The following is a 27,933-nucleotide window of genomic DNA, read 5'->3' on the forward strand; positions in this document are numbered from 1 at the left end:
CGCTCGTCTTCGCGAAGCAAATACCGATGGGACCATGGCGGATGTCACCAATGATCTTTGTCTTGCAGGAGATACCTAAGTCGGTCGTGGCATGATCGTCGACGCCGTTCCCGCTCGGGCTCCCGTTCCAAGTCTCCGCCAAGGCACTGTAGCCCAGAGTGTGAATTGCTGGCGTGTGGCCGACATGGGTCTGCCCGTCGAGGCCGTTCACAGGGCAGCTACTACCATTGCTGCCGCTCCTCTGTGTCGAGATCACGGTCCCGTGGCCAATGTAGATCCTGGCACCACTGATACTCCCGGTCCAGAGGCAGCAGTGGATCATATGCCAGCCCGGTCTCCCCTCACAGCTGCCCATCTACAGGGCAAGCTAGCCAGCCCGAATAGCCGGCCCCGCCGGTGCTCAGCAAGCACAATGGCACTAAGCGTCGTGGCCGGCCCAGTGGTACCAGTGGGCACTGTAGCCTCCGGTGCAGCCCCCAGTGGAGGCTCGCTCGGTGGCCAGGGCCTCGGAAGCGCCGTCGGTGTCCATCTTTAGACAGCCAGAAAAATGGTCGGTGGGACCTGTGTCCTCGGTATCATGCCCGGAGTCTAATCAGGTGGTGGATCCTCCAGTGCCGGATGACACCCAAAGCACCGCACTGGCCTTGCCCTGTCAGAAGGAGCTGATTGCGGACCTGCCCCCCCCGCCCATCCCGCAGGAGGATTACTGGGCCCACCAAGACCTCCTACATAGGGTGGCAGCGAGCCTCCACCTCCAGGCTGAGGAGATGGAAAAGCCCTCAGACTCCCTGTTCAATATGCTGTCCCCTTCAGCACTGGGCAGGGTGGCCTTGCCACTCCATGAAGGGGTGGCAAGAATTTCAAATGCCCTGTGGCAAACACCAGCCTCGTTGGCTCCCATCTCTAAAAAGGCGGCGTGCAAGTACTTTGTACCCACGAAGGGACACGAGTATCTGTATACCCAACCGGCGCCCAACTCCTTGGTGGTCGAGTCAGTCAACCACAGGGAGCGGCAGGGGCAACCAGCCCCGACCCCCAAGAACAAAGGCTCTCGGAGGCTGGATACTTTCAGGGAAAAAGTTTATTTGTCGTCAAGCTTTCAACTACGAGTAGAAAACCATCAGGCTCTCTTGGGTCGCTGTGAGTTTAACTTCTGGGAATCCCTTCCCAAGTTTGAGGACTCCTTCGGGAGCGTGATAAGGAGTTTAAGGCGTTGGTGGAGGAAGGGGCGGCGGCTGCAAGGGCATCCCTGCAGGCTTGTTGGGATACAGCGGACACTGCCGCACGGTCCCTGGCCTCAGCGGTTTCCATGAGACGGGCATCATGGCTTCTGCTCTCTGGGCTCTTCAGCGAAGCGCAGTCGTCAATGCAGGATCTCCCTTTCAACGGGAAGTCTCTGTTTGCTGAGGAAACAGACACAAGGCCGCATGGCATGAAAGACTCCTGCACGACCTTCCAGACTTTGGGCCTCTATGTCCCTCCTCCGGCAAAACCCAAGTTCAAGCCGCAGCAGGCTCCCGCCCAGGCTATGTTCCTGAAGTACGAGGCCGCCCACAAAAAGCAGCGGGACTGTGGAAAGCGCTCGCAATGGCAATCCTGGCCTGCCCCCCAGCCTGGGTCTTCTAAGGGCAGGCAGGCAGGCAAAAGGCATTTTTGACGGGACGCTCGGGGATACTCCCCCAGTTCTCAGCAGGAACCTACCCCCAATAAAGCTCCTTTTCTCCAATCAGTTGTGTGCTTTCCTGCTGGAATGGTTGCAGCTCACCTCAGACCGATGGATCCTCAACACCGTCTCCCAAGGTTACACCCTTCAGTTTACCTTCTCCCCGCCCAACTGCCCTCCGCCCCCGTCCCTCCTGGGGGACCCCTCTCACGAGGCTCTGCTTGAGCAGGAGATGGGGCGGCTCCTGAACCTAGGGGCTATAGAGATGGTGCCCAAGGAGTTCCTGGGCAAGCGGTATTACTCCGGGTATTTCCTTATCCCTAAGGCCAAAGGGGGGCTCAGGCCCATCATGGACCTGCGAGGCTGAACCACTACATTGTGAAACTCTGGTTCTGTATGGGTTCCCTGGCCGCCATCATCCCTTCTCTGGATCCCTTGCCCTTCGAATATGTGTACTTCCACATCCACATATTCGAGGGGCACAGATTCTTCCACCATTTCATGGTGGGACAGAGTCGCTACCAATTCACAGTCCTACCGTTTGGTCTGTCCACTGTCCGCAGGTTCTTTACAAAGTGTATGGTAGTGGTAGCAGCCTACCTCAGACGCCGGGGGTCCAAATATTCCCATATCTGGACAACTGGTTAGTCAAAGGCACTTCCCGGTCGCAGGTGAGGGAACATGTGGTGCTCCTCCTGTCCACATGTACTGCCCTGGGCCTGTTGATAAACATTGCCAAGTCCACATTAGTCCCAGTCCAACACATAGAGTTTATCGGGGCGCTTCTGGATGCAATGTTGGCAAGGGTCTCTCTCCCACCAGACTGGTTCAAGACCCTGAAAGGGCTCATTGACTCAGTCACAAGGTTCCCGGGGACAACAGCTAGGCTTGCCTGCAACTGCTGGGTCACATGTCTGCGTGCACATATGTGGTCTGTCACAACAGACTCAGAATGAGGTCCCTCCAGTTCTGGCTGGCCTCGCAGTTCTCCCAGGCCAGGGACAGAATGGACAAAGTCCTCACTGTGCCGAACTCGGTGATCACCTGCCTGCGGTGGGGGTCCGCCCCAAACAACATGCTCCAAGGGGTCTCATTCAGGGGCAGGGCCCCGTTGTCAGAGCTGGTGTCCGACGCGTCGGACGTGGGTTGGGGGGCCCATGTGGGGAACTTTCAGACCCAAGGCCTGTCGTCTCTACAAGACCTACCCCTTTATATAAATGTCAAGGAACTCAGGGCGGTGCAACTGGCGTGTATGGCCTTCCGCTTGCAGCTGGAGGGCAAAGTAGTCAGGGTCGTCACGGACAACATGGCCTCGATTTTCTATATCAACAGGCAAGGCGGGGCCTGATCCTCTGCCCTCTGCCACGAAGCGCTCAGTCTGTGGGACTTTTGTATAACCCATGGTATCTACCTAAAAGCCTTCCAACTGCTGGGCGCTCGGAGTGTCAGGGCGGATCGCTTGAGCAGAAATTCTTCCTCTCAGCACGAGTGGTCTCTATACCTGGAACTGGCTCATCAGCTTTTCCGAAGGTGGGGCACTCCCCAGGTGGACCTATTTGCGACCAGACAGAACCGACGACGCCCTAGTTCTACTACAGGGGGGCCTAGGGAGGGGCGCTATCTCCAATGCCTTTACCCTTTCCTGGTCAGGCCGTTCCCCTGTTTCCTCTGATCAGCAAGGCCCTGGAGAAAATAAAGACGGACAAAGCCAGGGTTCTCCTTGTTGCCCTGGTGTGGCCCAGGCAGCAGTAGTACGGGACCCTCTTGGGGCTGGTGGTAGCTCCGCCATGGCAGTTGCCACTCCGCCAAGACCTGCTCTCTCAGGACCAGGGCCACCTCCTCCATCCCAACCGAGCAACGCTTCACCTCACAGTGTGGCTGCTCAGTGGCTAGGTGGCGAGGAAAGGACATGCTCGCAACAGGTTCAACAAGTCCTCCTCGAAAGTAAACAGCCCTCCACTTGCCGCTCCTATGTGGCGAAGTGGTCTCAGTTTTCAAGGTGGGCAGCAGGCCAGGGTGTTTCCCCGATGGCCTCCCCGATCTAGCTTATCCCTGATTACTTCCTTCACCTGAGGGCCTAGGGACTGGCTCCCTCATCAGTCAGGGTACGCTTGGCGGCCATATCGGCCTTTCATCCCCCGTGCAAGGGCACTCGGTGTTTTCCCATGCTATGACTGGCCGGTTCCTTAAGGATTTGGACTATCTCTACCATATTCCAAACCCCTGGTTCCACAGTGGGACCTAAATCTGGTGCTGGCTCGTCTCATGGGGGCCCCATTTGAACCACTGGCCACGTGTTTCTGGTCTCACTTCTCGTGAAAGGTGGCCTTCCTGGTAGCTGTCATGTCGGCCAGGCGGGTCTCGGGAGCTCAGGGCCCTAACCTGTGAACCACCGTATATGGTTTTTCATAAGGACAAGGTCCAGCTCCGCCCACACCCCGTGTTCCTCCCAAAGGTGGTCTCCACTTACCACATGGGTTAGGACATTTTTCTGCCAGTCCTCTGCCCCAAGCCTCATGTGACTAGTGAGAATGCTGTCTCCACACGCTCAATGTGAGGCAAGCTCTGACTTTCTACCTCGAGTGGACCAAACCGTTCAGAAAATCTTCGTAACTGTTTGTCGCCTCGGCTGAGCGCATGAAGGGTCAGCCGATTGTCACTCAGTGGCTTTCTAAGTGGATCACTTCATGCATCCGTTCCTGTTATGAGCTGGCGGGGGTTCCCCCGTCACCCATTGTGTGGGCACACTAGACTTGGGCACAGACCTCGTCTGCTGCCTTCATGGCCCACATCCCTATCCAGGACATTTGTAGGGCTGCCACGTGGTCTTCGGTTCACACGTTCACCTTGCACTATGCGATCGTCTCTCAGGCCAGGGATGATGCTGGGTTCGGCAGGGCGATACACCGTCCTGAGAACTTGTGAACTCCTACAGCTCCAGCTCCAACAGATATAGCTTGGAATCGCGTATTGTGGAATACACATGAGCAATCACTCGAAGAAGAAAAGACCGTTACTTTTTCCATAACCGGTGTTCTTTGAGATGTGTTACTCATGTCTATTCCACATTCCACCCTCCTTCCCCTCTGTCGGAGTTGTCTGGCAAGAAGAAACTGAGGATGGGGGGAGTGCAGCCCCCCTTATACCGTGCCAGGCAGGCGCCACTCCAGGGGTTGCGGTGGGGGGCTCCCCCCCATGGGTATTGCTTGGGGGAAAAACTTCTGGCACCGCTGCACGTGGTGAGCACGCACACCTATTGTGGAATAGACATGAGCATCATCTCAAAGAACACCAGTTACGGAAAAGGTAACTGTCTTTTTCTAAAGTTACTGTTTGCTCTAGAGAAGACAGTGCCTTCTGCACTGGCAATTCATTGTGTTAATGGATTGTCAGTCCAGAAGGCACTGTCTTTTGCACAATGGCAATCTATTGTGTTAATTTGCAACACTCTGTACCAGCAGGTGACAAATTTACTTGCCTTAAGCTAACTTAAAAAATTGAAAAGTTTCCTTAACTCCGTACACAGTTCTTAATAAATGTCAGGTTTCAGAGTAGCAGCCGTGTTAGTCTGTATTCGCAAAAAGAAAAGGAGTACCCGTGGCACCTTAGAGACTAACAAATTTATTAGAGCATAATCCGATGAAGTGAGCTGTAGCTCACGAAAGCTTATGCTCTAATAAATTTCTTAGTCTCTAAGGTGCCACGGGTACTCCTTTTCTTTTTGCTTAATAAATGTGTTACCTTACTGGATTTTTATAAAGGCAGTGTTTAGGATAGGAATAGCAAACAAAGTCTTCTAAGATAACTAGTTTGAACTTCAACCTTTTATCTGATCCTAGTTTAAATATTATTTTATAAGATTGAACAAAGGTTCAGCTAAGGATTTATTTGGTCAGTGCTACTTGAAAAAATAGTATCACCTAATAAGAAGTGGTTCACTCACTTCTCCCTACACTATAATTCAGTCTTCCTCTGTTGCTCCTTTACTGTCCCACAGATATTTATCCTCCCTAACTCTAGAGTCTCCCACAGACTCTAACTTCCCACCCCCCCTCAGATCTCTCCACTATGTTATTTAATACTGTTTAAGGTCTGTTGAAGAACCTAGCTGCCTCAACTTTAAAATCTCTTACATTGTGTCTTGCATAGTTCAGTTTGGGATAAGTCACACCAAGATTTGCCAGACCTTGTGATAGTTAAAAGTACAAGTTCCTGGGGTCCAGCACAGAGACAATTGAATCCCCGCAACAAATATCTAAAGGAGAGTGAGGGAAAATGGAGGAGTAGGTGGCAGTTCATTGTATGTTGTACATGGAAACAGGAGCATGTTGCAAGGGAAAAAAATGGTATTTAGTTTGGGTTGTGGAGGAATGGGGGCTACCAAAAGGGGAAAGGGCGAGGTGGCTATTAGTAAAGGATGAAATGAGTGAAAGTCCAAAAAAGTTTGGATCACAGTGGATGATTAACTGAACCCACTGAGGTTCATACATCACTAGTTGAGAGTAGGTTTTGAAGTGGCTTTAGGAGCCAAGCTGGACTTTTTATGAGAGATGACTTTATAATGCGAGTACCAGAGAAAGCTTCCTTTCATATGACCAACCACTGGTTGGTGACTGTGGTGGAATAGACATAAAAGGTTTCTACAGATGACTGCCTTCACAGTCCAACTTACTGTCCAATCCCAGTACAATTTATTCTCTTTTATTAGTGCCTGCTTTTAAATGTAACATTTACTTTGATATTCAGAGCCAGGAACAGAGATGTTTGATGCATGACTTTGGCATTTTGAAGGGCTCGGAGCCAGAATGTCCGAACAGCTAATATATTTATATAGTACACAACTAGATAATTTATGTAAGAAATTCCCTTTAATAATTGTATGTGCCTTTACTAAAAGGCTACTTTGTTTAGCTAGTTCTTAGATGTTGTTCTTGTTTCATGCATAATATCATAAAACTCAATGTCTTATTACCTTAGAGATCCCTCGACTTCATAATCCTCATTGATTCTTTTTATATGGTTTTCAAAATTAAAACCAAAAAACCAGGTAATTTTAAAATTATCTTTTAAGATATTAAGGGAGAGGTAGCTACAGCCCTGCAATGGAAATATTGGGAGTGGGGAACTCTGCTGCCTTGAAAACTAGTGCATGCCTGGTGGCCATGGCGGGGAGAGTGGCTGCTGTGGCACTCGGGATTGAGCAGGGAGCAAGACCTAGCAGGGCAGCAATGGGAGCAGGTAGGAAGGAACACCAAGAACTTTCCTTCTCCATCTGTTGGTGGCTGCACCCTCTCACCCCTCAGTATCAGAATCACTCCCCCTATGATTCTTCTGCCCCCCATTCTCAGTGATTTTCCATCCCTGCCCCACCCCCTTGGTGGGCAAAAAATATTGCCAAGGGTGCTGAGTATTAGCCATAAACGCTTTAGTTATTTCAGAATGAAGATCTTCTGTCCAAATCACTGTGGTTTTTCTTCATGGCTGAACTTCTTTTGATAACTTTAAGTTGCAATTATAGGACAGAATTTTACCTAAGTGCAGAGATGAAGGAAGAAGGGGACATGCATCAGGGCCTTAATTGTGCCCTGGGTGATTGCTACTTCCCACCACCCAACACAGATGTAATGAGGTTGGGTAGTGCCCATATTTAATTGAGAAATTAAAATTACTAATTTATTTCTCAAAAGTTTTTAATGATTTCCGGCTATAAAAGCAACACAGACAAAACAAGAAAAGAAAGATTAAAGTCCAGCACTGAATAAGGATTAATATAAATGGCAAGTTATACTGAAGACAAGCACAACTACATGTAAAGTTACTCATCAACTACCTACTACTATTCCTAACACTATAGTATCGATACAAACTTGAGATCAATTCATCTCGAGCAACCAGGCTTCTTTACTCCATAATCTTACCCTGCATTCGTTCGAAAATACGTTACCCTTCAGTCGGCCATTTTCCACACTGGCCAGGTACGACAGTCGAGAAGTGCACGTCCCTTTGGTTCAGGGGGTATAAGTCGGGTTTCACGATCAAAGAGGGGTCCCCTTACGATCAAACACACACACCTTAGTCCTGCGCCTTTGTACTTTTTATCTTATCTGTCTGCCTTGTTTAAAACAGACCAACCAATCAGGGTGGGCCAAATTCTTAGCGTTGTTACTTTGATATTATAAACTATGAGCAGGTCCGTAGTTTATCTTCATGTAGCAAATTATCTCAAATGTGATTGTTTTAATATTATAAGCTATGCTCGGTTGCATAGTTTATCTTCATACATATGAGCCAGCCTAAAGTGTTAGCTGGTTGCAGCGCATCCTGACCTCAAGTTTCAATTTAATTTTGCCAATCTTGCTTTTTGAAGCTTCCGGAGGTTTGAGGCCTAACACTGATAATACCTTTGCTCATTTTTAGTTTAACAATACTTTTGTTCGTATTAATCACAGTAAGGTGACAGATTTGCTAACACAAATGTTAAACGTACATTCAATGTATTATATATTTGGTCTGTTGCATCAAAGTATAAATAAAACAGGATACTACAAAAATCTGCGGTACTTTCCTTCAAAGGCTTTCCATATTAGATTAGATTTATATTTCCATCCTTTCAATTTTTGATGAAATCTACTTGTCGGAAGTTTAGAGCTTTTCTTTCGAGCCCTAGGGTTTCAGCCCCCCCAGTCTGTAATGGACTCATCCCCCAATTTGAGAGGTGGAGCTGATGACTTTTCTGTTGGAGGCGCAGCCACTTGCCTGATAACTGCTTGGTGTATACATCCTTCTCAATGAGGATGAGCAAGTCAAGGAATGTATGTCTGAAACTGCACTTAATTGCTGCCTCTCCATTTCCTTCCCTCCGACCCCTGACCAAACACTGCCAGCAAGCACCACAACCCAGGATTTGGTAATGAAAGGAAGGAAGTGAAGAAAACTGCACCATTGCATGCACATTGAGTACCCTGGTACTGGGATCATCTACACCAACCGTAGCTACCTCAGGACTGAAATCGCGTACAAAATCAGCATGAATACCAGCTGACCTCTGGACTAGCTCTTCTGGCATACGCAACATCATGTTTGGAGCCAGCACCCAACATAAGGATGGGAAGGGACAAACTGAGACCAGACATGGCCCCAAGTGTAGGGAGGCATCCCCTATAGAAAGGAGAAGAGGCATCACTTCTCAAAGGATAAAAAGCCCAAATCTTCTACCATGGAGAGTGGCACTGACTGAGTTGACACCAGTGAAGGCATCAACCATACCACAGGACTGATGTATACCCTTGTGGAACTGCCAGGATTCCTTCCAGGGTCATTGTTAGTACTGAAGTGGCACTGAGCCCTGGAGCCAATCGTCCACCATTCGAGGACTACTTTTTCTTATCATTGTTGAGCTATGCCTCCTCCCCAGGATCAAGCAGGGATGCCTCCTTGTTACCATCTGTGAGTGGCCCTGAAGATGGCCCGGGGGAGACCCCTGTTGCAGTGCAGCCACAAAGACAACAGGAGTGGCACTGAGTCAACCAGTTGCTCCTGGGCTAGTATCCATATACCAGGCTATTCTGGCCATACTGGGGACCAATAATCTCTGGTATCCCATAGCAGATCCCCCTCCTGTAGGTAGAGGAAGATGAAGAGATCAGGCTCCCCAGTGGTATCGTGACCTGGACCACTGACACCAGAGCCACACATGGATTTCCAAGAAGTAGGGACACGGGAGAAACAGTGGCACCTTGGCCTCCATCCAAAGCATCTTCATTGTTTCCTGACTAGGTAGTCATACCATCTCTAGCCCTGGTGACCCAGGACTTTAAAGTACTCTAGGATCTTCCAGCTCACATAGTGAAGACCCTGGACAGTGAAATGATGGTAATCCAAGAGAGATCACGCAAACTCTTTAATTTCTTGATCACACTGGCTCCATCCAGAATTGTGTTTCTTGTAACTGCAGGCATATTGGAACCAGGAAGGGGGCTCGGCATACCCCAGCAACCATCTACCCCACATGCACACTGGTGGAGAAGCATTATCAGGTGCCTCCAAAAACCATTGAGCACTTCTCTTCCCCCCTCCCCTCTTCTCTAGATTAATTGGTAGTTGCAGCAGTTCAGGAAAAATCAAAATTGACAAAAGGCACATCCAAGGACAAAGACCCTGAAAATCTTTTTGGGTGCCTGTGTGAACCTGTTTGGGTGCAAAGCCTACTCATTTGCCTCACTGCAACTCCATGTGGCACACTATGAATCACTGTTAGCCAAATATAATTTCCTAATATGGGAAAGAGTGACTCTTTCTGACAAACGTGCTACAGGATGTTTGGGAGGAATTAAAGGAGGTCATCAGAGAAGACCAGACAGTGGCCAGGACAGCCTCACAAGCTGACATGGGTGCCTGTGGCACAACCAGAAGGTAGATTGCCGTGACCATGAACATGAGATGGGCCTCTTGGCTCTGGCATCAGAAGAGCTACCTAGAGAAGTCCAGGATACCAAACAAGATCTGCTGTTTGCAGCATGGAGCTCTTCAAAAAGAGAACTGGCAAAATAATTCCTTAAAGGACACTGGGGCCACCCTGAAATCACTTGTGACTAGGCTTGCCAACTTTAAATTTCAAAAATATGGGACAAACCTCAGATGTGCCTAGTTTTCATTTGCATCTCTGGGGGAAAGTCCCTTCTCATCTCCCATTCTTCCCAGGGGTTCTTTCTCTAGTTCTGGGTGCTGCCACTGTGGCAACTGTTAAGGTTCCATGCAGGTGCTGGAACAGTCGGAGCCTCTGGCATGACTGAGTGGCATTGAGACCCCATGTGCCAAGTTGAAATATGGGATAAAATGCATCTCATACTGATTTAGTACAGGACAGGCAATTTTGTGTTTAAATTGGAGATGTCCCATGTAACCCTACTGGGGATCTACACACCGACCACCTATAGGAAGCACTCTAAGTACTAGCCCCAATGAAAACTGTAGGCTCATCCATACTGCCAAGGCAGACAGCCGGAGTACCATTCTGAAAATGATCATGATACTCAAAGATGCCACTCTTCTGGATCCTCTGGCATTCATCCCACCCTGCCATCCAGCTAGCAGATTTGACTGGAGGCTGAACAAATACATACACTGCCCCAGATTCAGGATGGTAACATGTGCATCCATCATTCCATCTCTTCAGACTTAAGGTTAGTTTGTGGCTCTCGACTTGGGAGATGTGTACTTTCATATAGATATTCACTCAGCCCTCAGGAAGTACTTGAGTTTCACAGTGGAACTTAATCACTACCAGTACAAGGTACTCCATTTGGACTCTCTAGGGCATGTAGGCTTTTTGTGAATACTCTAGCAATGGTGGCTGCCCATCTGGGTAAGGCAAGGCAATCACATTCCTCCAGCTCTAGCTCAGGTCAGTCAGGGAACAGAAAACTACTTATCCAGTGGCCAGCATATCTGCCTTCTACTACTCTGCTGTACCCAACTGGCCTGGGTCTATCACAACAGCTATGCACTGCATAAACAAACAAGTGGACACCTGCTCCTTGTCCATCTTCCTGGAAACCATCAGATTCTGGACTTGATGCTCTCAGAATGGGGTGATTCTGATGACTCTTCACTTCCTAGAAGTCAGCAACAACCTGGCAGACTTCCTAAGCAGACAATCTGTGACTAACCACAGATGATCCTTGCATAGATTCGTTGCAGAAGAGCTGTTCCATGTTCAAAGATCCCCCGTAAACTTGTCTCACACCAAGGATAATACCACATGTCACTACTTTTGCTCCAGAGGTGGACTGAGCCCAGAATCATTACTGGATGCATTCTTTCTATAGTGGAACTGTGGTCTTCAATAGGCTGTCCCACAGATTACCCTGATGAACTCCAAGACTGGAAGCGACAAGACCATGGTCATTCTCATTGCTCCTGGATTGAGTGAGATGGTTTTGGCTGACTGGTCTCTTTCTAATGTCCATTCAATCTTTGATCCAAATCCTGGACCATCCAGACCTGATCTCAGAACACCATGCTCAGATACTCCATCCAGACCCAGAGTTGCCACACGTAACAGCATGGCTGTTGACTGGGTTAAGTACCGTGGATACGATCCAGGAAATTCTGGTTCAAAGTAAGAAATATCTGTCAGATGGACCTACTCATCTAAATGGTAGAGGTTCTCAATATAGGCAGCCCATCATGGTCTGGACATGACCCAGACTTAAGTACTGAAGATCTTTTACTATGTGGTTACCATTGAAGCAGCAGGCTTCCATTTAGCTCTATAAAGGTCTACTTCATAGTGATTTTAGCTTGCCATCTGCCTGTACTGCAGTGCTTGATCTTTTATCATCCCATAGTATCAAAGTTTCTCAAGAGACTCGTACACACTGGTCAGAAAACCTGCTCCTGCTTGGGACCTTAATATGGTCCTCCTGAAACTTATGAAACCTCTGTGTGAACCTCTATCGGAATGTTTCCTGGACTAACTCACTCGGAAGATGGTGTCCCTCATGGCTATTTCAAGCACTTATGGCTGTGTCCCCTTATGACCTTCCATAGTGACAAAATGAGACAATACCTAAAGTTTATTTTGAAAGTGGTCTCTGATTTTCATCTAAACCATCTGTTCATCATACTTGCCCTTTTCCTGAAATCACACACTGTTCAAGGAGGAAAGAAAATACAGATAATTGACATTTCCAAGACTTTGCTTTATCATACTGACAGGACCAAACTATTCAGACTGTAGCCTGATCATTTGAAAGGTCCATCCTCCTCTTCTCCAAGGATGTAAAAATGGATAACACAAAGTACCTCACTTGCTTGTCAGCTTCTCCCACCAAACATCGAGTCTCAAACTCTTCCAGAGTGCAAACAATATCCTCTGCCTGCTACAGGATTTTGCCAATATCAGAGATTGATAAGGCAGTGACTTGAAATAACCCTCTGACATTTGTCAAGCACTATTCCTTGAACTTATCTGCTAGGCCAAATACCAACTTTGGGAGCAATACTACAATCCCTATTCAATTCATGCAATTGGAACTCCTTATTCCTACCATCCTGAATGGTTATTGCTTGCCAGCCACCTAAAGTGGGGACCACACTGACACATGCTCTCCCTGGTCCTTCTTCCTTACCCTACAAATGATTGTGGCTCTTTTGAGATGATGTCCGTGTGGATCCCCCAACCCGCCCTCTAGCCCTGCTTTTTGGTTTTTCAGCTACCCAAGCTTTTAGTTACGGGGGAACTAAGGGAGAGTCATGGCACTCTTCCCTTTATGCCCTCACATGGGAGCATGAGGAAGCAGAGGGCATGTGTGTGGCTCTGACGGTCTCTGCTGTTTACAAAACAAACAAACTGATGGTGTGTGTGTTTGTGTGTGTGTGTGTGTGTGTGTGACATGCGCACACAAGAGTCCACAGTGACTACAGCATCTTGAATTGTATTTACTGTAAGGTAAATAGTTGTTCCGTTAAAATTTCTTTCTTTCAGCTATATTATGTGGCAAGTGATTTATTTAAATAACAATTATTTAAGACAGAATTCTCCTACACATTTCCATACAGGGATGGGGGTTCCACGACCACTGCTCCTAAGAGGAGGAGGCGGGTTGTGGTGGTCGGGGACTCTTCTCAGGGGGACTGAGTCATCTATCTGCCGCCCTGACTGGAAAAACCGAGAAGTCTGCTGCTTGCCAGGAGCTAGGATTCACGATGTGACGGAGAGACTGCCGAGACTCGTTAAGCCCTCAGATCGCTACTCCTTCCTGCTTCTCCACGTGGGCATCAATGATACTGCCAAGAATGACCATAAGCGGATCACTGCAGACTGCATGGCTCTGAGAAGAAGGATAAAGGAATTTGAGGTGCAAGTGGTGTTCTCGTCCAGCCTCCCCATGGAAGGAAAAGGCCTGGATAGAGACCGTCGTATCATGGAAGTCAACGAATGGCTACACAGGTGGTGTCAGAGAGAAGGCTTTGGATTCTTTCACCATGGGATGGTGTTCCAAGGTGGAGGAGTGCTAGGCAGAGATGGGCTCCACTTAACGAAGAGAGGGAAGAGCATCTTCGCAAGCAGGCTGGCTAGCCTAGTGAGGAGGGTTTTAAACTAGGTTCACCGGGGGAAGGAGACCAAAGCCCTGAGGTAAGTGGGGACATGGGATACCGGGAGGAAGCACGAGCAGGAGAGCACAAGAGGGGAGGGCTCCTGCCTCATGCTAAGAAAGCAGGACAAATAGCGAGTTATCTCAAGTGCCTATACACAAATGCAAGAAGCCTGGGAAACCAGCAGGGACAACTGGAAGTCCTGGCACAGTCAAGGAATTATGATGTGATTGGAATAACAGAGACTTGGTGGGATAACTCGCATGATTGGAGTACTGTCATGGATGGATATAAACTGTTCAGGAAGGACAGGCAGGCCAGAAAAGGTGGGGGAGTTGACATTGTATGTAATAGAGCAGTATGACTGCTCAGAGCTCCGGTATGAAACTGCAGAAAAACCTGAGTGTCTCTGGATTAAGTTTAGAAGCGTGAGCAACCAGGGTGATGTCGTGGTGGGAGTCTGCTATAGACCACCAGACCAGGGGGATGAGGTGGACGAGGCTTTCTTCCGGCAACTAACTGAAGTTACTAGATCGCAGGCCCTGGTTCTTATGGGAGACTTCAATCACCCTGATATCTGCTGGGAGAGCAATACAGCGGTGCTCAGACAATCCAGGAAGTTTTTGGAAAGTATAGGGGACAATTTCCTGGTGCAAGTGCTGGAGGAACCAACTAGAGGCAGAGCCCTTCTTGACCTGCTGCTCACAAACCGGGAAAAATTAGTAGGGGAAGCAAAAGTGGATGGGAACCTGGGAGGCAGTGACCATGAGATGGTCGACATAAGGATCCCTGGATATAGGATCCTGACACAAGGAAGAAAGGAGGAGCAGCAGCATACGGACCCTGGACTTCAGAAAAGCAGACTTTGACTCCCTCAGGGAACTGATGGGCAGGATCCCCTGGGAGAATAACATGAGGGGGAAAGGAGTCCAGGAGAGCTGGCTGCATTTTAAAGAATCCATATTGAGATTACAGGGACAAACCATCCCGATGTGTAGAAAGAATAGTAAATATGGCAGGCGACCAGCTTGGCTTAACAGTGAAATCCTTGCTGATCTTAAACACAAAAAAAAAAGCTTACACGAAGTGGAAGATTGGACAAATGACCAGGAGTATAAAAGTATAAAAATATTGCTTGGGCATGCAGGAGTGAAATCAGGAAGGCCAAATCACACTTGGAGTTGCAGCTAGCAAGAGATGTTAAGAGTAACAAGAAGGGTTTCTTTAGGTATGTTAGCAACAAGAAGAAAGCCAAGGAAAGTGTGGGCCCCTTACTGAATGAGGGAGGCAACCTAGTGACAGAGGATGTGGAAAAAGCTAATGTACTCAATTCTTTTTTTTTTTCCTCTGTTTTCACAAACAAGGTGAGCTCCCAAACTGCTGCACTGGGCAGCACAGCATGGGGAGGAGGTGACCACAGCCCTGTATGGAGAAAGAAGTGGTTCGGGACTATTTAGAAAAGCTGGATGAGCACAAGTCCATGGGGCCGGATGCGCTGCATCCGAGAGTGCTGAAGGAGTTGGTGGATGTGATTGCAGAGCCATTGCCATTGTCTTTGAAAACTCATGGTGATGGGGAGAGGTCCCGGACGACTGGAAAAAGGCTAGTGTAGTGCCCATCTTTAAAAAAGGGAAGAAGGAGGATCCAGGAAACTACAGGCTAGTCAGCTTCACCCCAGTCCCTGGAAAAATCATGGAGCAGGTTCTCAAGGAATCAATTTTGAAGCTCTTAGAGGAGAGGAAAGTGATCAGGAACAGTCAGCATGGATTCACCAAGGGCAAGTCATGCCTGACTAATCTAATTGCCTTCTACGACGAGATAACTGACTTTATGGATGAGGGGAAAGCAGTGGAGGTGGTGTTCCTTGACTTTAGCAAAGCTTTTGACATGGTCTCCCACAGTATTCTTGCCAGCAAATTGAAGTAGATGAATGGACGATAAGGTAGATAGAAAGCTGGCTAGATTGTTGGGCTCAACGGGCAGTGATCAATGGCTCCATGTCTAATTGGCAGTCGGTATCAAGTGGAGTGCCCCAAGGGTCGGACCTGGGGCCGGTTTTGTTCAATATTTTCATTAATTCAAGGAGGGGTAGATACGCTGGAGGGTAGGGATAGGATCCTGAGGGACCTAGACAAATTAGAGGATTGGGCCAAAAGAAATCTGAGGTTCAACAAGGACAAGTGCAGAGTCCTGCACTTAGGACGGAAGAATCCCATGAACCGCTACAGATTAGGGACTGAATGGCTAGGCAGCAGTTCTGCAGAAAAGGACCTAGGGGTTACAGTGGACGAGAAGCTGGATATGAGTCAACAGTGTGCCATTGTTGCCAAGAACGCCAATAGCATTTTGGGATGTATAAGTAGGGGCATTGCCAGCAGATGGAGGGACGTGATTGTTTCCCTCTATTCGACATTGGTGAGGCCTCATCTGGAGTACTGTGCCCGGTTTTGGGCCCCACACTAAAAGAAGGATGTGAAAAAGTTGAAAAACGTCCAGCAGAGGGCAACAAAAATGATTAGGGGACTGGAACACATGACTTTTATGGGGAGAGGCTGAGGGAACTGGGATTGTTTAATCTGCGGAAGAGAAGAATGAGGGGGGATTTGATAGCTGCTTTCAACTACCTGAAAGGGGGTTCCAAAGAGGATGGATCTAGACTGTTCTCAGTGGTAGCAGATGACAGAAAGAGGAGTAATGGTCTCAGGTGCAGTAGGGGGAGGTTAGGTTGGATATTAGGAAAAACTTTTTCACTAGGAGGGTGGTGAAACACTGGAATGTGTTACCTAGAGAGGTGGTGGAATCTCCTTCCTTAGAAGTTTTTAAGGTCATGCTTGACAAAGCCCTGGCTGGGATGATTTAGTTGGGGATTGGTCCTGCTTTGAGCAGGGGTTTGGACTAGATGACCTCCTGAGGTCCCTTCCAACCATGATATTCTATGATCTTCTTTTTCTTAAATTTTAATTGTAACATTTTGTGACATCATAGTCACATGTTAACATGGTAATAAACATAATATTAACAATAGCAGCATTATAAATTTAAGTGGAGGATCAAGTAGTGAAAATAGACTGGAAACAGAAGACCCTGTTTAAAAAGTATTTATCTTTAATAATTATCTTCAATCTTTAATAATTATCATGGCAGTAGCAGTTATGACAATGCAAAATAAATGAATTCATGTTTGACTGTTTTCTCAAGTGCATATGTCTCTTTTCCTCTAAAGTAAAAGCTATATTTGGCTGTCCTCCTTTCCAGGTTCACTATTTTAGTTCCCTCCTAACATCTATAATTTGTGAATAATTTTTACATGATATGCCCTCTGGTTTCAGAATATTTTAAAAAAATCTATTACTATAGTGCTAATGTTTGTTTAAAAATCAAAGATGTTTTTTCAGAGTTGTGCAAAAATTATCTTGCATTTTTCTCTGCTGTTTTCTGCAACCACTACTTGAGAATTTGTTGTTGCTGAAATAATCAGTGAGCTGATAAATAAAACTAAGTTCCTTTAGATATTGGAGTTGTAAAGAACTTCTTGAGTCTTTGTCCTTCCCTCCCTGTTGTCCCAGAATAATAATAATAGATTTCAATAACATCCTTATTAATTTCTTATCTATTCTTGGTGTGAATCCAACTCTCTAAAAATTACCCTGATCTAATATATGTACTCCTGTAACAATGGCCAAAAAACTTTGTTGGTCCAAGGGATCAGTGGCAAAGTCCAATATCTATCAAACCACTAGTGGTACGTACTGTTGGAAAGCTGAGAAATAGCTTTTGTTTTTTGCCCTTTTGGTTTCTGAGGTACTTGATACCAAAGTCATACCTCTTAGATTGTCATCTTGCTTTCTTCCCACTTATAGTCTAACATTGTTTTAGTTGCTGCTATTGCAAAAACTGTAACAGGCTGAAACTGGTGCTTTATGAAACATTTATATCTCAGCTCTTTTGGCATGCAAGATTAGCTGCTAAAATAATGTCATAATTGGAATGGGGAAAAAAAGCAAATTAATATAATTTGATGTAATTTTAAAATAGGAAAGTCATCCAATTTATAAATATTTTTCTTTATTTTTCAAGACTTTCAGTAGTTCTACAAGACTTTAGTTCCACTAATTTTGATAACTTATTGCCTATCATTTTGCACAGGGCAGTTTTTATATAAGTGGAGAAAATATTGGGGAAATAAGGTCTGATTTTTTTTTTAAATTATTTTACTGTTTTATTTGATTGGACTGTTGTAGTTCTTCTTCTACCCAGAAAATTGGACCCAGAATTGGACACAAACAATTACTCAGACTTTGCTGGGAGAGTATCTATAGGAAAGGTACAAATGCTAACTAATTTTTAAGTTTCTGGAACTATGGAGATGTATTGCTGGCATTCCCCAGAATCAGAAGCCTAGCAAAATACTGGAAAAATATTTATAATAAACTGTTTCACTTGTGCTTTAAGATCTAGAAACATTTTAGACCAGTAAAAATGTTTTCAGTATCAATAAACATTTCTAAATATTGGTCTCTGACCAGTTAGAGCAGTTCTGGATCTGTGGAGAGCTGGTTTGTCGAACGATGATCGTATAATCCTTATTGTTTCCATCTGTCAAATCAAATTAAAAGACAGTTTAAAAGTACATCGACCTTTCTATGTATGCATATGCTGTAAATTCATCAGGGCTATATGTTCATGAGCAGGGAAAGGTGAGATCTGTATGTTTGCAGGTGGAAGTGGAGGTGTCCATGAAACTCTTTCACTCTTAAATTGTGATCAGCACTATGAAAAAGTTTATGAAATTCTGGATTAGAGAATTTCAGTTCATGTATTGATAGCAATTGCACAATGTCTTTTGGCAAGATACTGCATGGTTTATTCGGTATTATAAAGTTCTTCCACAATTGATCAAGACACACAGCAAAATGAAATGCTGAGCTGGCTTATAAAGTGTCAGGCCACAACTTCATTAACAATGGGTAGAGAGGGACTCTCCCCTCATCCTACTCTCCTGAAATACCAGGCATTTTATTGGGCCCAGTGCTGGGCTAAATGACTTCACGCAATAAAACCAGCAAATTAGATTTTGCAATCTCCAACCTAACCTCTTGGACTTAGCCCACTTCAGAATCCTTTTACTACCTCAGTCCGCAAGGGCTTCAGGTCTCCCCTTTTCTGTACGCTCTAACAGGTCCACCAGCCATTTTCTGGGACTCTTAACCACATTTACTTCTGGGAGCTGGCCCTTTTAGCCTTTTTATCCACATTAGACACTGGCTGCTAATTGCTACAAATTAGCTATTCCTGTATTACTTAACATTAATTATTCCTTTCAGCCAACGGGACTTCCATGGCAAAACCCAGACCTCCCTCCCCGAACACCTTGCTAATTTGGCCCCAAAGGAAAAAAAATCTTTTCTAATCTCAAAACAGGCATTCTGGTCAGATCCACATCACAGAATGAATGAGGGGGCATTAAAATTTAAACATTTGTTTAAACATTGTTATAATTTAAGGCCATTATTACTCATTTATGCCTGGGATGGTGATGGAAAATAATTTTTCCAACTCTCAATTTTTTTTAAACAGTTACTTGACATTATGTTTCCCTTCAGTATTGCATTAAACTGCACACATTAAGTTCTCTTTTTCCTAGAGTATGAAGAGATATTCTGTGTCACATCCTTGTGTGGGGATAATACCAAAAAATCCCACTGCAGTAACATTTAACTTTAAAAAGGGGAACTACACAAGAATGAGGACGCTTGTTAGATGGAAATTAAAAGGAGCTGTCGGAAGGATTAAATGCCTGCAAGCAGCATAATAGAGGTTCAGATTAAATGTGTGCCCCAAATCAGAAAAGACAAGAAGATGACCAAAAGAATGCCACTATGGCTAAACAGCAGAGTAATGGAGGCTGTAACAGGCAAAAAGGCGTCTTTAAAATTTGGAAGTCAAATCCTAATAAGGAAATAAGAAGGTGCATGATCTCTGGAAGGTTAAGTGTGAAAATATAATAAGGCAGGCCATGAAAGAATTTGGGAAGCAACTTGCTAAAGATGCAAAAACTAACCGTAAGAATTTAAGTCTTATCAGAAGCCTGCCAAACAGGGATGGAGGCCAATAGTCCACCAAGGTGTTAAAGGAGCAGTCAAGAAAGACAAGGCTATTGCAAAGAAACTAAATTAATTCTTTGCATCTGTCTTCACTGGAGAGGATGTGGGGGAGAGACCCACATCAGAGCAATCCGTTTTGGGCAACAAATCTGAGGAACTGTCCCAGATTGAGGTGTCACTAAGGGAGGTTTTGGAACAAATTGATACATTGAACAATAATAAATACTGAAACAAGCCTGTGTGCCAAATAACTGGAAGGTAGTTAATGCATTGACAATTTTTAAAAAAGGCTCTGGAGATGATCCTGACGGTTACATTGGAATGGAAGGTAGCAGCTTTTAATCAACAGACAGTGCTGTTAAATAGCAATTCAGGATAGATAGTGAATAACTTTAGATACACACAAGATAACTTCCCGGTTAGAATTCAGCCCAGATTGACTTTTGAAATCTTGTACCGTTATAAAAGAAAGAATATGTTGGTATACGAAATGATGTTGCATCTTGGAAAACCTCAGTCTACCAAAAGAGAAAAAAACAAAGGTGACTTTAAATTGAAACTCTGTCTTAAGAGAAGTTGTGATGAGATAATTAAAACACTCACTATTGAGGGGTTGTAACTCTGAGGACATTTTTGAACTGTAAATTTGATGTGGTTACTGAATGCACTTAGTTACAAGCAGACAGAATTTCATCAGTCTGGAAACTGATGAAATTGGTTGAGCTGGAAACTGATACTGATGTGGAATAATTTATCCTAGTTTTCTGTTCTTACAAGGGCTTTATTAAATTGAAATTTGTGATGATGTGATTTTACTTCCTTTATATGTATTTGGTACCAGATTGATTCACGTTTTATTAGATGGTTCAGTCCAAATTTTGTCCAGCTAAATAAATTCTTATATTTATTGCATATAAATACCATACACTTAACTAACAGCCAAAAATGACTTCTATCTGTAATCATGTTGAAGAGGTTGTAAATAAAAACTGTTACCATAGGAACATTAAATTTGTTAAATTTTTATTAAAGTTCCTAAACTGCAAGAAAAATAAATGGAAAAATCCATTAAACGTACTGTCAGCTACTGTTTAGAAGAAATCATTTTGGCTACAAACATTTCTGTATTATACTCAAAAATAATTACACTGAGCAAGTCTTGCCACAACTGATTATCATATCCTACAAAGACGTCTGGAAGTTGTAGACAAATAAGCTTGTTCAATCTTTGAAATAGAATGACTCAACTTTGGGAACCCTGAGTGACGTGTAGCCACACTTTGACAAAGTATGTACTTTTTTTGGCCCTGATCCCGCAAAACAGTTAAGCACGTGCTTAAGTGATTTGCTCAGTTGGGGCTTTGAAGTTTTAGAGACCTGGACTGGCTAGCCTATTGGTACGATTTACATGGTATACAACCCCCACACACTATCATTTAACACATTGAAAACGTGAAAAATTTATTATAAAATACCATTGTTTTCCATCTGTTTAGCATTCTCTGGATTTTCAACTAATACCAAGTATGACCCATATCAGATTAAAGCAGAAATAGCAAGCCGTCGAGACAGAGTGAGTAATCTTTTTTGATGTTATGTGATTAAAACAATGCTGTACACACACACTCACGCATACACTATTAGACTTAGAAGTTGTGTATGCATATTTTTTAAAACGGCACATGTTTAGAGTGCCCTTCTACTCTTGAACAATTATTTAATAAAAATAGCAGTGTGGTTCCATATTTACTATGTCTCAGTGATTCCAAAGTTTTTTTTTCTGTTTATAAGTGTAAAGAATTTTTTTTCTGAATGACAGACACACAAACTCAACTTGTATTTTAAAAATAATTTCCTTTCTGTTTCGAGCATTACCGCTAGTAGCAAATATTCTGCAAGCCAAATTCTGTCCCCAGCAACACTTGTCAAAAACAATTGTCTTTAGATTTTGCTATTGTGTTCCATAGGGTTCTATAGATGTAACTGAGGTCAGGATGTGGCTCTGTGTTGAGAACTCAGTGATCAGTTCAGTTGATGCACAAACCAGAATAGATCATTTTCCCAGGGCTGCATCTATAAAAGAATAAAAAGTGACAAATATACTCCCTCCCCCCCGCCCACCACTCCATCACATAGTATGGTAAGCATATATTACTCTGAACATATACGGACCACATCTGTTGTATAAGAAAGTACCATTTTTACTTAACCATTTTTAGGTTAGAACCATACTTTGAATATTGTCTTGTCTGAAGTAGTTACAGTAGTAGAGGGGCAAGTTATACTTTTCTTTCCAAATCTGTCAGTGTTCCTAACTAACAGTAAAATTCTACACATTTAATGGAAGCTAGTTAGAGGTCCACAATTAATAAAACAGCTTAGAACTTAAGGCCCACCAGACATTTAAATTGCATATTCCTTTTATTAATGGATAAAATGAGACTTAGACATGCAAGATGCTCAATTCATGAAATAAATATAATACATATCCTTGAAGTATGGTGGTCCTATTTATGACTTCATGATTTAGTGTCCACTTTTCACAAAAGTGGCTCTGGAAAAGGCATATATTCTGTCAGCATGCATTTACAACATACTGTATGTGATAGACCTAATGTTTAGAAAATGCAGCCAACCAAACAAGAAAATATAGCAAGTTAAAATGTCACTCAATTTGTCTAAACAAGGTTTAAAGAAAATAAGTGACTTTTCTATTTGCATATGGATTACCAGTCTCTGACCCCCCCTGTAGTCCAATAATAAAGTGACAATGAAATACACCTTTTTACTTCCCTGCATAGGGTAAACTTCTGTGTTATGCACGCTCCTGTAGATTGAATTAAAATAAAGAGTATAATATACTATACACCACTGAATATGTAAACATGGAAGATATTAGTGATATATTTTCTTATTTTAGCTGAGTTTATTTTGTAGGGTTGGACTAGATAATCCAAGAAGTCACTATATACTGCCTGTTTTGATATGACGATGATGTGATTTCTGTTTTTGCGGGGCATGAGGAAGACGTTGTGTTAATCATTTTGTCACTTACTGATTTATATATGTCTTATCAGTGTTTCGGATACATTGTAGAAAATCTGCTAAATCTCTGGGCGACTCAGTTTTTCTGTTTATGAAACTCACATTTTCCTTTTTTCCTGTGGCACTAGGTTGACGGCATCATGTATTGAAATGTGTATATATAAACAAAGGAGTGCCTGTCCCAAAACATATATGTGCCTTTTTAACCAAAAATATAACACAGCCATATACAGAATTATGTCTGGTTTCGTATCTGTTACAATAAGCATCAGTTAAGGAGCACCTTTATTAAAATCGTGAAACCTGGTAGTAAATGTCACTGTAGACGCACACCAAATTTTGGGGAGATTATAATGAACAGCTGCTTATTATTACATTACGTAAATGATCCACCAGTAAATGATTTCACTATTTACTGCTGCTAAAGGATCACTTTGTACCTTCTGTTTTAGAATACAGAAATAAAAATGGGCAGATGAATCATCACAGTCTGTAGTGACTTTAAATGGAACATTCTTCCCATGGTAAAAGCCATAGTGCTGAACCTCTTCCCCTTTCCGGCTGCCTGACGTGTAGTTTTCAGTATAGTTGGGCAGGTTTTTGGGTGGCTGTCTACTACAGAGTTAGATGGGAAATCACTGTTCTGGGGAAGATGGGAAATGACATGTAGACAGAGACTTGTTGGCTATCAGAACAACTGATAGCATAGTAGAAGATTATACAAAGAAGAAGCTGCCTTTTACATTTGGCAATGTTGTTCCTTTGTGAGCATTGTTGGGTAGGTTTTTATTAATATTTCTATAAAGCATGTTAATTTTGTTTTTCTGTAGATTAAAAAACCAAACAGATTATCACTTTTCACTTTGAAAATACTAGTCTTTGAACAATGCACAGTAATTTTAAATTCTTGAAATCACAATTTGAAGAAGAATTATTTGAAAGAATAATAAGTTACTCAGTGATTTGCTGCCATAATGTATTTTTGCTTAAAAAATATTTTGTTTTAAGCTTTCTAGACTAAAACGAGAGTTGGCACATATGAAGGAAGAACTGCAGTATAAAGAAAAAGGAGTGGAAACACTACAAGAGTGAGTTGGGAAGTTGTGGGAGGGGGGAATTTTTCTTTTTCTTCCTGTTGGCGTATTTTCTTGTTACCTAACTGGAAGTGTTGCAAAGCTTTATTTAATGCACAGACTCCTGCTGCAAGTTTTTATTTTTGCATAGGAATTGTCCTTTGTTTTTGTTTTGTTTTTTCCTACTGTCCCTACTTAGACAACCGCAGATGATGCTAACAATGTGCTCTCATTGATAATAAGGCAAACTGATGTAAGCAAGATTGGCTGGAATTATTTTGGATGACGATTCTGTTGATTAATGTGCCAGCAAATTTATGAAAAATTGGCAAAATATGCAAAAATTTATCAATTTTTGTATTTTAGACTATAGTAATTCCCTTTCAAGCTTACTGTAGAAGTAGTGTTTGCTTACTATTACAACCGAGTGTTGTCCTTAATTTCTGAATTTCAGGCAGCAATCTAAAAACAGGCATCTGCTTTCTTTTCCATTTTAATTTCCATTTGCTAAACATGGTACTTAGTAAGCAACAACAAATACACATAAAAGATGCAGTTCATACTTTAGTTTAAGAGAAGAAAACTCTCGTCAGGCCAAAGTACTTCATTGGCAAATATTAACTAGTCATCCTCATGCACAAATGTCTTTTAAATTGACTACATCAAGTAACTGCGATGCCTAAAAACAGTCAGAGGTATAAAATAGAAGACCAATTATGAATATACTAAAGTAATGGAAAATATATAGTAACACATAAAGAAACCGTTTAATATAGTGAAAAGACCTTGGTTGTTTCAAGACAAGCAATAATTCAGAATACTGTATTCACATGACAGGTAGCACATACACACATACACGCATTTATGCCTTACACAGTGACTTAATAATGTCTTTATCAATATTATGTTTATCTAGTGTTAAAACTTTCCCTTCTGTCCATGCAACATGAGGTAAATTTAAAATGAAGATGATAGGGTTCTGATTTAACACTCTGTTCTGATGTTTCTCTGAAGGATTAGACACCTCTCTAGGAAGATCCAAGAACAAAGAAAGTGATTTGAAGGCAATTTCAAACCTTTCTCTTGTATGGTTTTGTGGGAGTGGGGAAACAACCTGAGAAGTAGTTGTGAACCTAAATATTAATGTCTAAGATTTTAGTCTAAGTTAAATTGCTTAGGTTGGGGAGAAAAAAACAATAATTACTTTAAAGTAGGATTTTGTCAACTAATAGTTCTTTAGGTAACTCTGATGAGATAGGTTTCAGAGTAGCAGCCGTGTTGGTCTGTATTCGCAAAAAGAAAGAGGAGTACTTGTGGCACCTTAGAGACTAACAAATTTATTTGAGCATAAGCTTTCATGAGCTACAGCTCACTTCATTGGATTTAAAAGTTCAGACATAACTGTTCTGTGCTTCAGTGCTTTAATGCTTGTTTATCACTGACACTGAAGCCATGATATTGCTCCTGCTTTGTCTCATTTCTCATCCATTATTGTTTATTGAAGGCAGCCATATGTCTGTTAGTGTATTATCTGAAGCTGTGATGGAATTTTCTTCAGGAATTTCTCTAGAGCGCTCTTGCTTTGCTGATCTCTGTATGTTCTCCACAGTGACTTCTTGACGTATGAGCCAGGAGATTTGTGGGTTTTTGTTGTTTTTTTAAAAAAGGCTGCTCTGGGAAGGCTTGATTTTTGGATATATGTTTTGAATCGTGTGAATCTGACATTTTGTTAAAAAAGAAAAGGAGTACTTGTGGCACCTTAGAGACTAACCAATTTATTTGAGCCTAAGCTTTCATGAGCTACAGCTCACTTCATAGAATGCATCCGATGAAGTGAGCTGTAGCTCATGAAAGCTTAGGCTCAAATAAATTGGTTAGTCTCTAAGGTGCCACAAGTACTCCTTTTCTTTTTTGCGAATACAGACTGACACGGCTGCTACTCTGAAACCTGACATTTTGTTTTATCAGTCCATACAGAGAGAGTGCATTGTCACAAAATAGACAGCCAAGTAAATCTTCTCCCCCATTCTTTTTAAATGGAAAACTTAAGTTTTTTTGCAGGTGCTTTAAGCTCAGTCACCTTGTTAATTCCTCTTCTGCTGTAAAATTTCTTTAAAAACTTCAGTCTTCACCACTGCTTTCTGCCTTCTCGCTAGGCTATGTCAAAACTATTTTATTAATTACATTTTCAAGTAATTACCAAGTATAAAATAGCAGGAGTGAAGTCTTAATTGTTTGGTTTGCAGTCATGTGTTTCCTTTCATTTTTAAGTCTGATTTTAAGCAATGTTAGGAATCGTGTTTTGAGCTTTGCATCTGGGTGAATGTTAGGTCTTTAAAACCCTTGCACAGCTTCCAAACAGCAAAATATTATGAGCAGTTAGGGGCCTGAATCTAATACTACTGAAGTCAGTGTTAAAACTCCTGTTGACTTCAATGGTCCTGGACTGAGACCTAGGAGATCAGGCAGATTTTATTATAGGTGGGGCAGGTAGTGCTGCCTGTTGTTAAGATTGCCTGACACTTCCCATTATAAGACCCTGTTTTCAATTTATTATAACTTTGCCAAACTTACACTACTTGGGCTGAAATTTTCCGTGCTAGATGTCTGTCTCAGGCTGAGCTATATATTTATTTATTTGTTGGTTTCAGCCAAATGGTTCAGATGTTTTGGATAATGAGGCTAGGGGGACAATACGTTATTTTGCCTATATTAAAAAAAATTCTGTTGACCTTTTCTTTAAATAGCTCCACTGACCCCGTCCTTCAGAGCAGGGACTTGAAATTTGGCTGGGTGGGAGCAGGACGAATCAGCGGGGATTATTTGTATGAGGGATATGCATTTTGCCATCCCTTTGAAAACCTGGCCAAGTTATAAGCCTTTGAAAAAACACACTTTTTGAATGTTCAGTAGAGATTTTGATTTTAGCCGGTAACTTCTCTGTAGATTCCATGTTTTGGTCCATCACCGCTCCTTGTGCTGCCCAGATTGCGCATGGCCCATGTCCACAGAGTGACTGATCACACTGCAGCCCAGGGCTACAGTGACAAAGCTTGACTTTCCCTTTAATGGCTGCTCCCAGCTGCTCCAGATAAGGCTGGGACCAGATAATGGACCCGAGGGCAGTGAGGTTGTCTCTCCTGTGTGCTCAGTGACCCCTTCTGGCACCTATGCAGTGTGGAGGAGTAAGCCATCTGATTTGAATGCAGAGGGGACAAAAGCCAGCCAGATCAGTTGGTTGGAGGGAACACTGAGATAGAACAAGGATCTGGGGGAGCAGGGAGACTGATAATGGCTGGACAAGGAGGCTGAGACTAGGAATTAAGGTAGAAAGGGCAGAGGGAAGGGAAACGGGTCTAACAAGGAGCTGAGTGGTGTGGGAGGAGAATTGGGACTGGTGGGGCAAAGAGATTAGGACCAGGAGCCAAGAAGGGGAGAAACTGAGCTTTGGTGCTAGGAAGGGGGTGAGGATGGACACTGACTATATGAGAACCTCAGGGGAGCCAGTGGTGGATGAGGGGAGGGACAGATAGGAGGAAGAGCCAAGAGTGGGGAAGTGGGGCTGCCTAGGGGGGGAAAAAAAAAGACTGGAATAGGGTGTGGGGCCTGAGACTGGGATTGATATGTGAAGCCTGAGGAGTGGAGAGTGGGAGAATAGGGCAAGGAACCAGGGGCGGGAAAGATACAGGAAAGAGGCGGGTTGGAGGTGACTGACCAAAGGGGGTCAGTCTTGGAGGGAATTGGCCCACTTGCAAAGTGTGTGTGTGTGTGTGTGTATTTCATCCTTCTCTAGTCCTGGTTTGCATAGAGGATGACATCCTATGCTTGCTATTATTTACTCCGTTGGCTCAAGTGGAGAGGTCTGTGTGGTAGATCTAAAGGTTCCAACTCTGCTGATGAATCTTCGGGGTGTCAATATGTTGTCAATTTCTGTCTTTTCACTATACTT

The 27,933-nt window shown here is 43.7% G+C and overlaps 1 protein-coding gene across 4 annotated transcripts in view; it reads left to right on the top strand.

Annotated features, from left to right (window-relative positions):
• WWC3 (WWC family member 3) overlaps nucleotides 1-27,933 on the top strand; it is a 175,434-nt gene that overhangs the window by 53,099 nt on the left and 94,402 nt on the right. For all 4 annotated transcript variants that reach the window (XM_038370900.2, XM_038370890.2, XM_038370871.2 and 1 more), the window contains exons 4-5: nucleotides 21,363-21,439; nucleotides 23,920-23,999. In XM_038370900.2, coding sequence (XP_038226828.2) covers nucleotides 21,363-21,439; nucleotides 23,920-23,999 — 157 coding nt within the window. The remainder of the gene's footprint in view (nucleotides 1-21,362; nucleotides 21,440-23,919; nucleotides 24,000-27,933) is intronic.

The sequence above is a fragment of the Dermochelys coriacea genome, chromosome 1 (assembly GCF_009764565.3).
Source record: "Dermochelys coriacea isolate rDerCor1 chromosome 1, rDerCor1.pri.v4, whole genome shotgun sequence".
NCBI classification, from domain to species: domain Eukaryota; kingdom Metazoa; phylum Chordata; order Testudines; family Dermochelyidae; genus Dermochelys; species Dermochelys coriacea.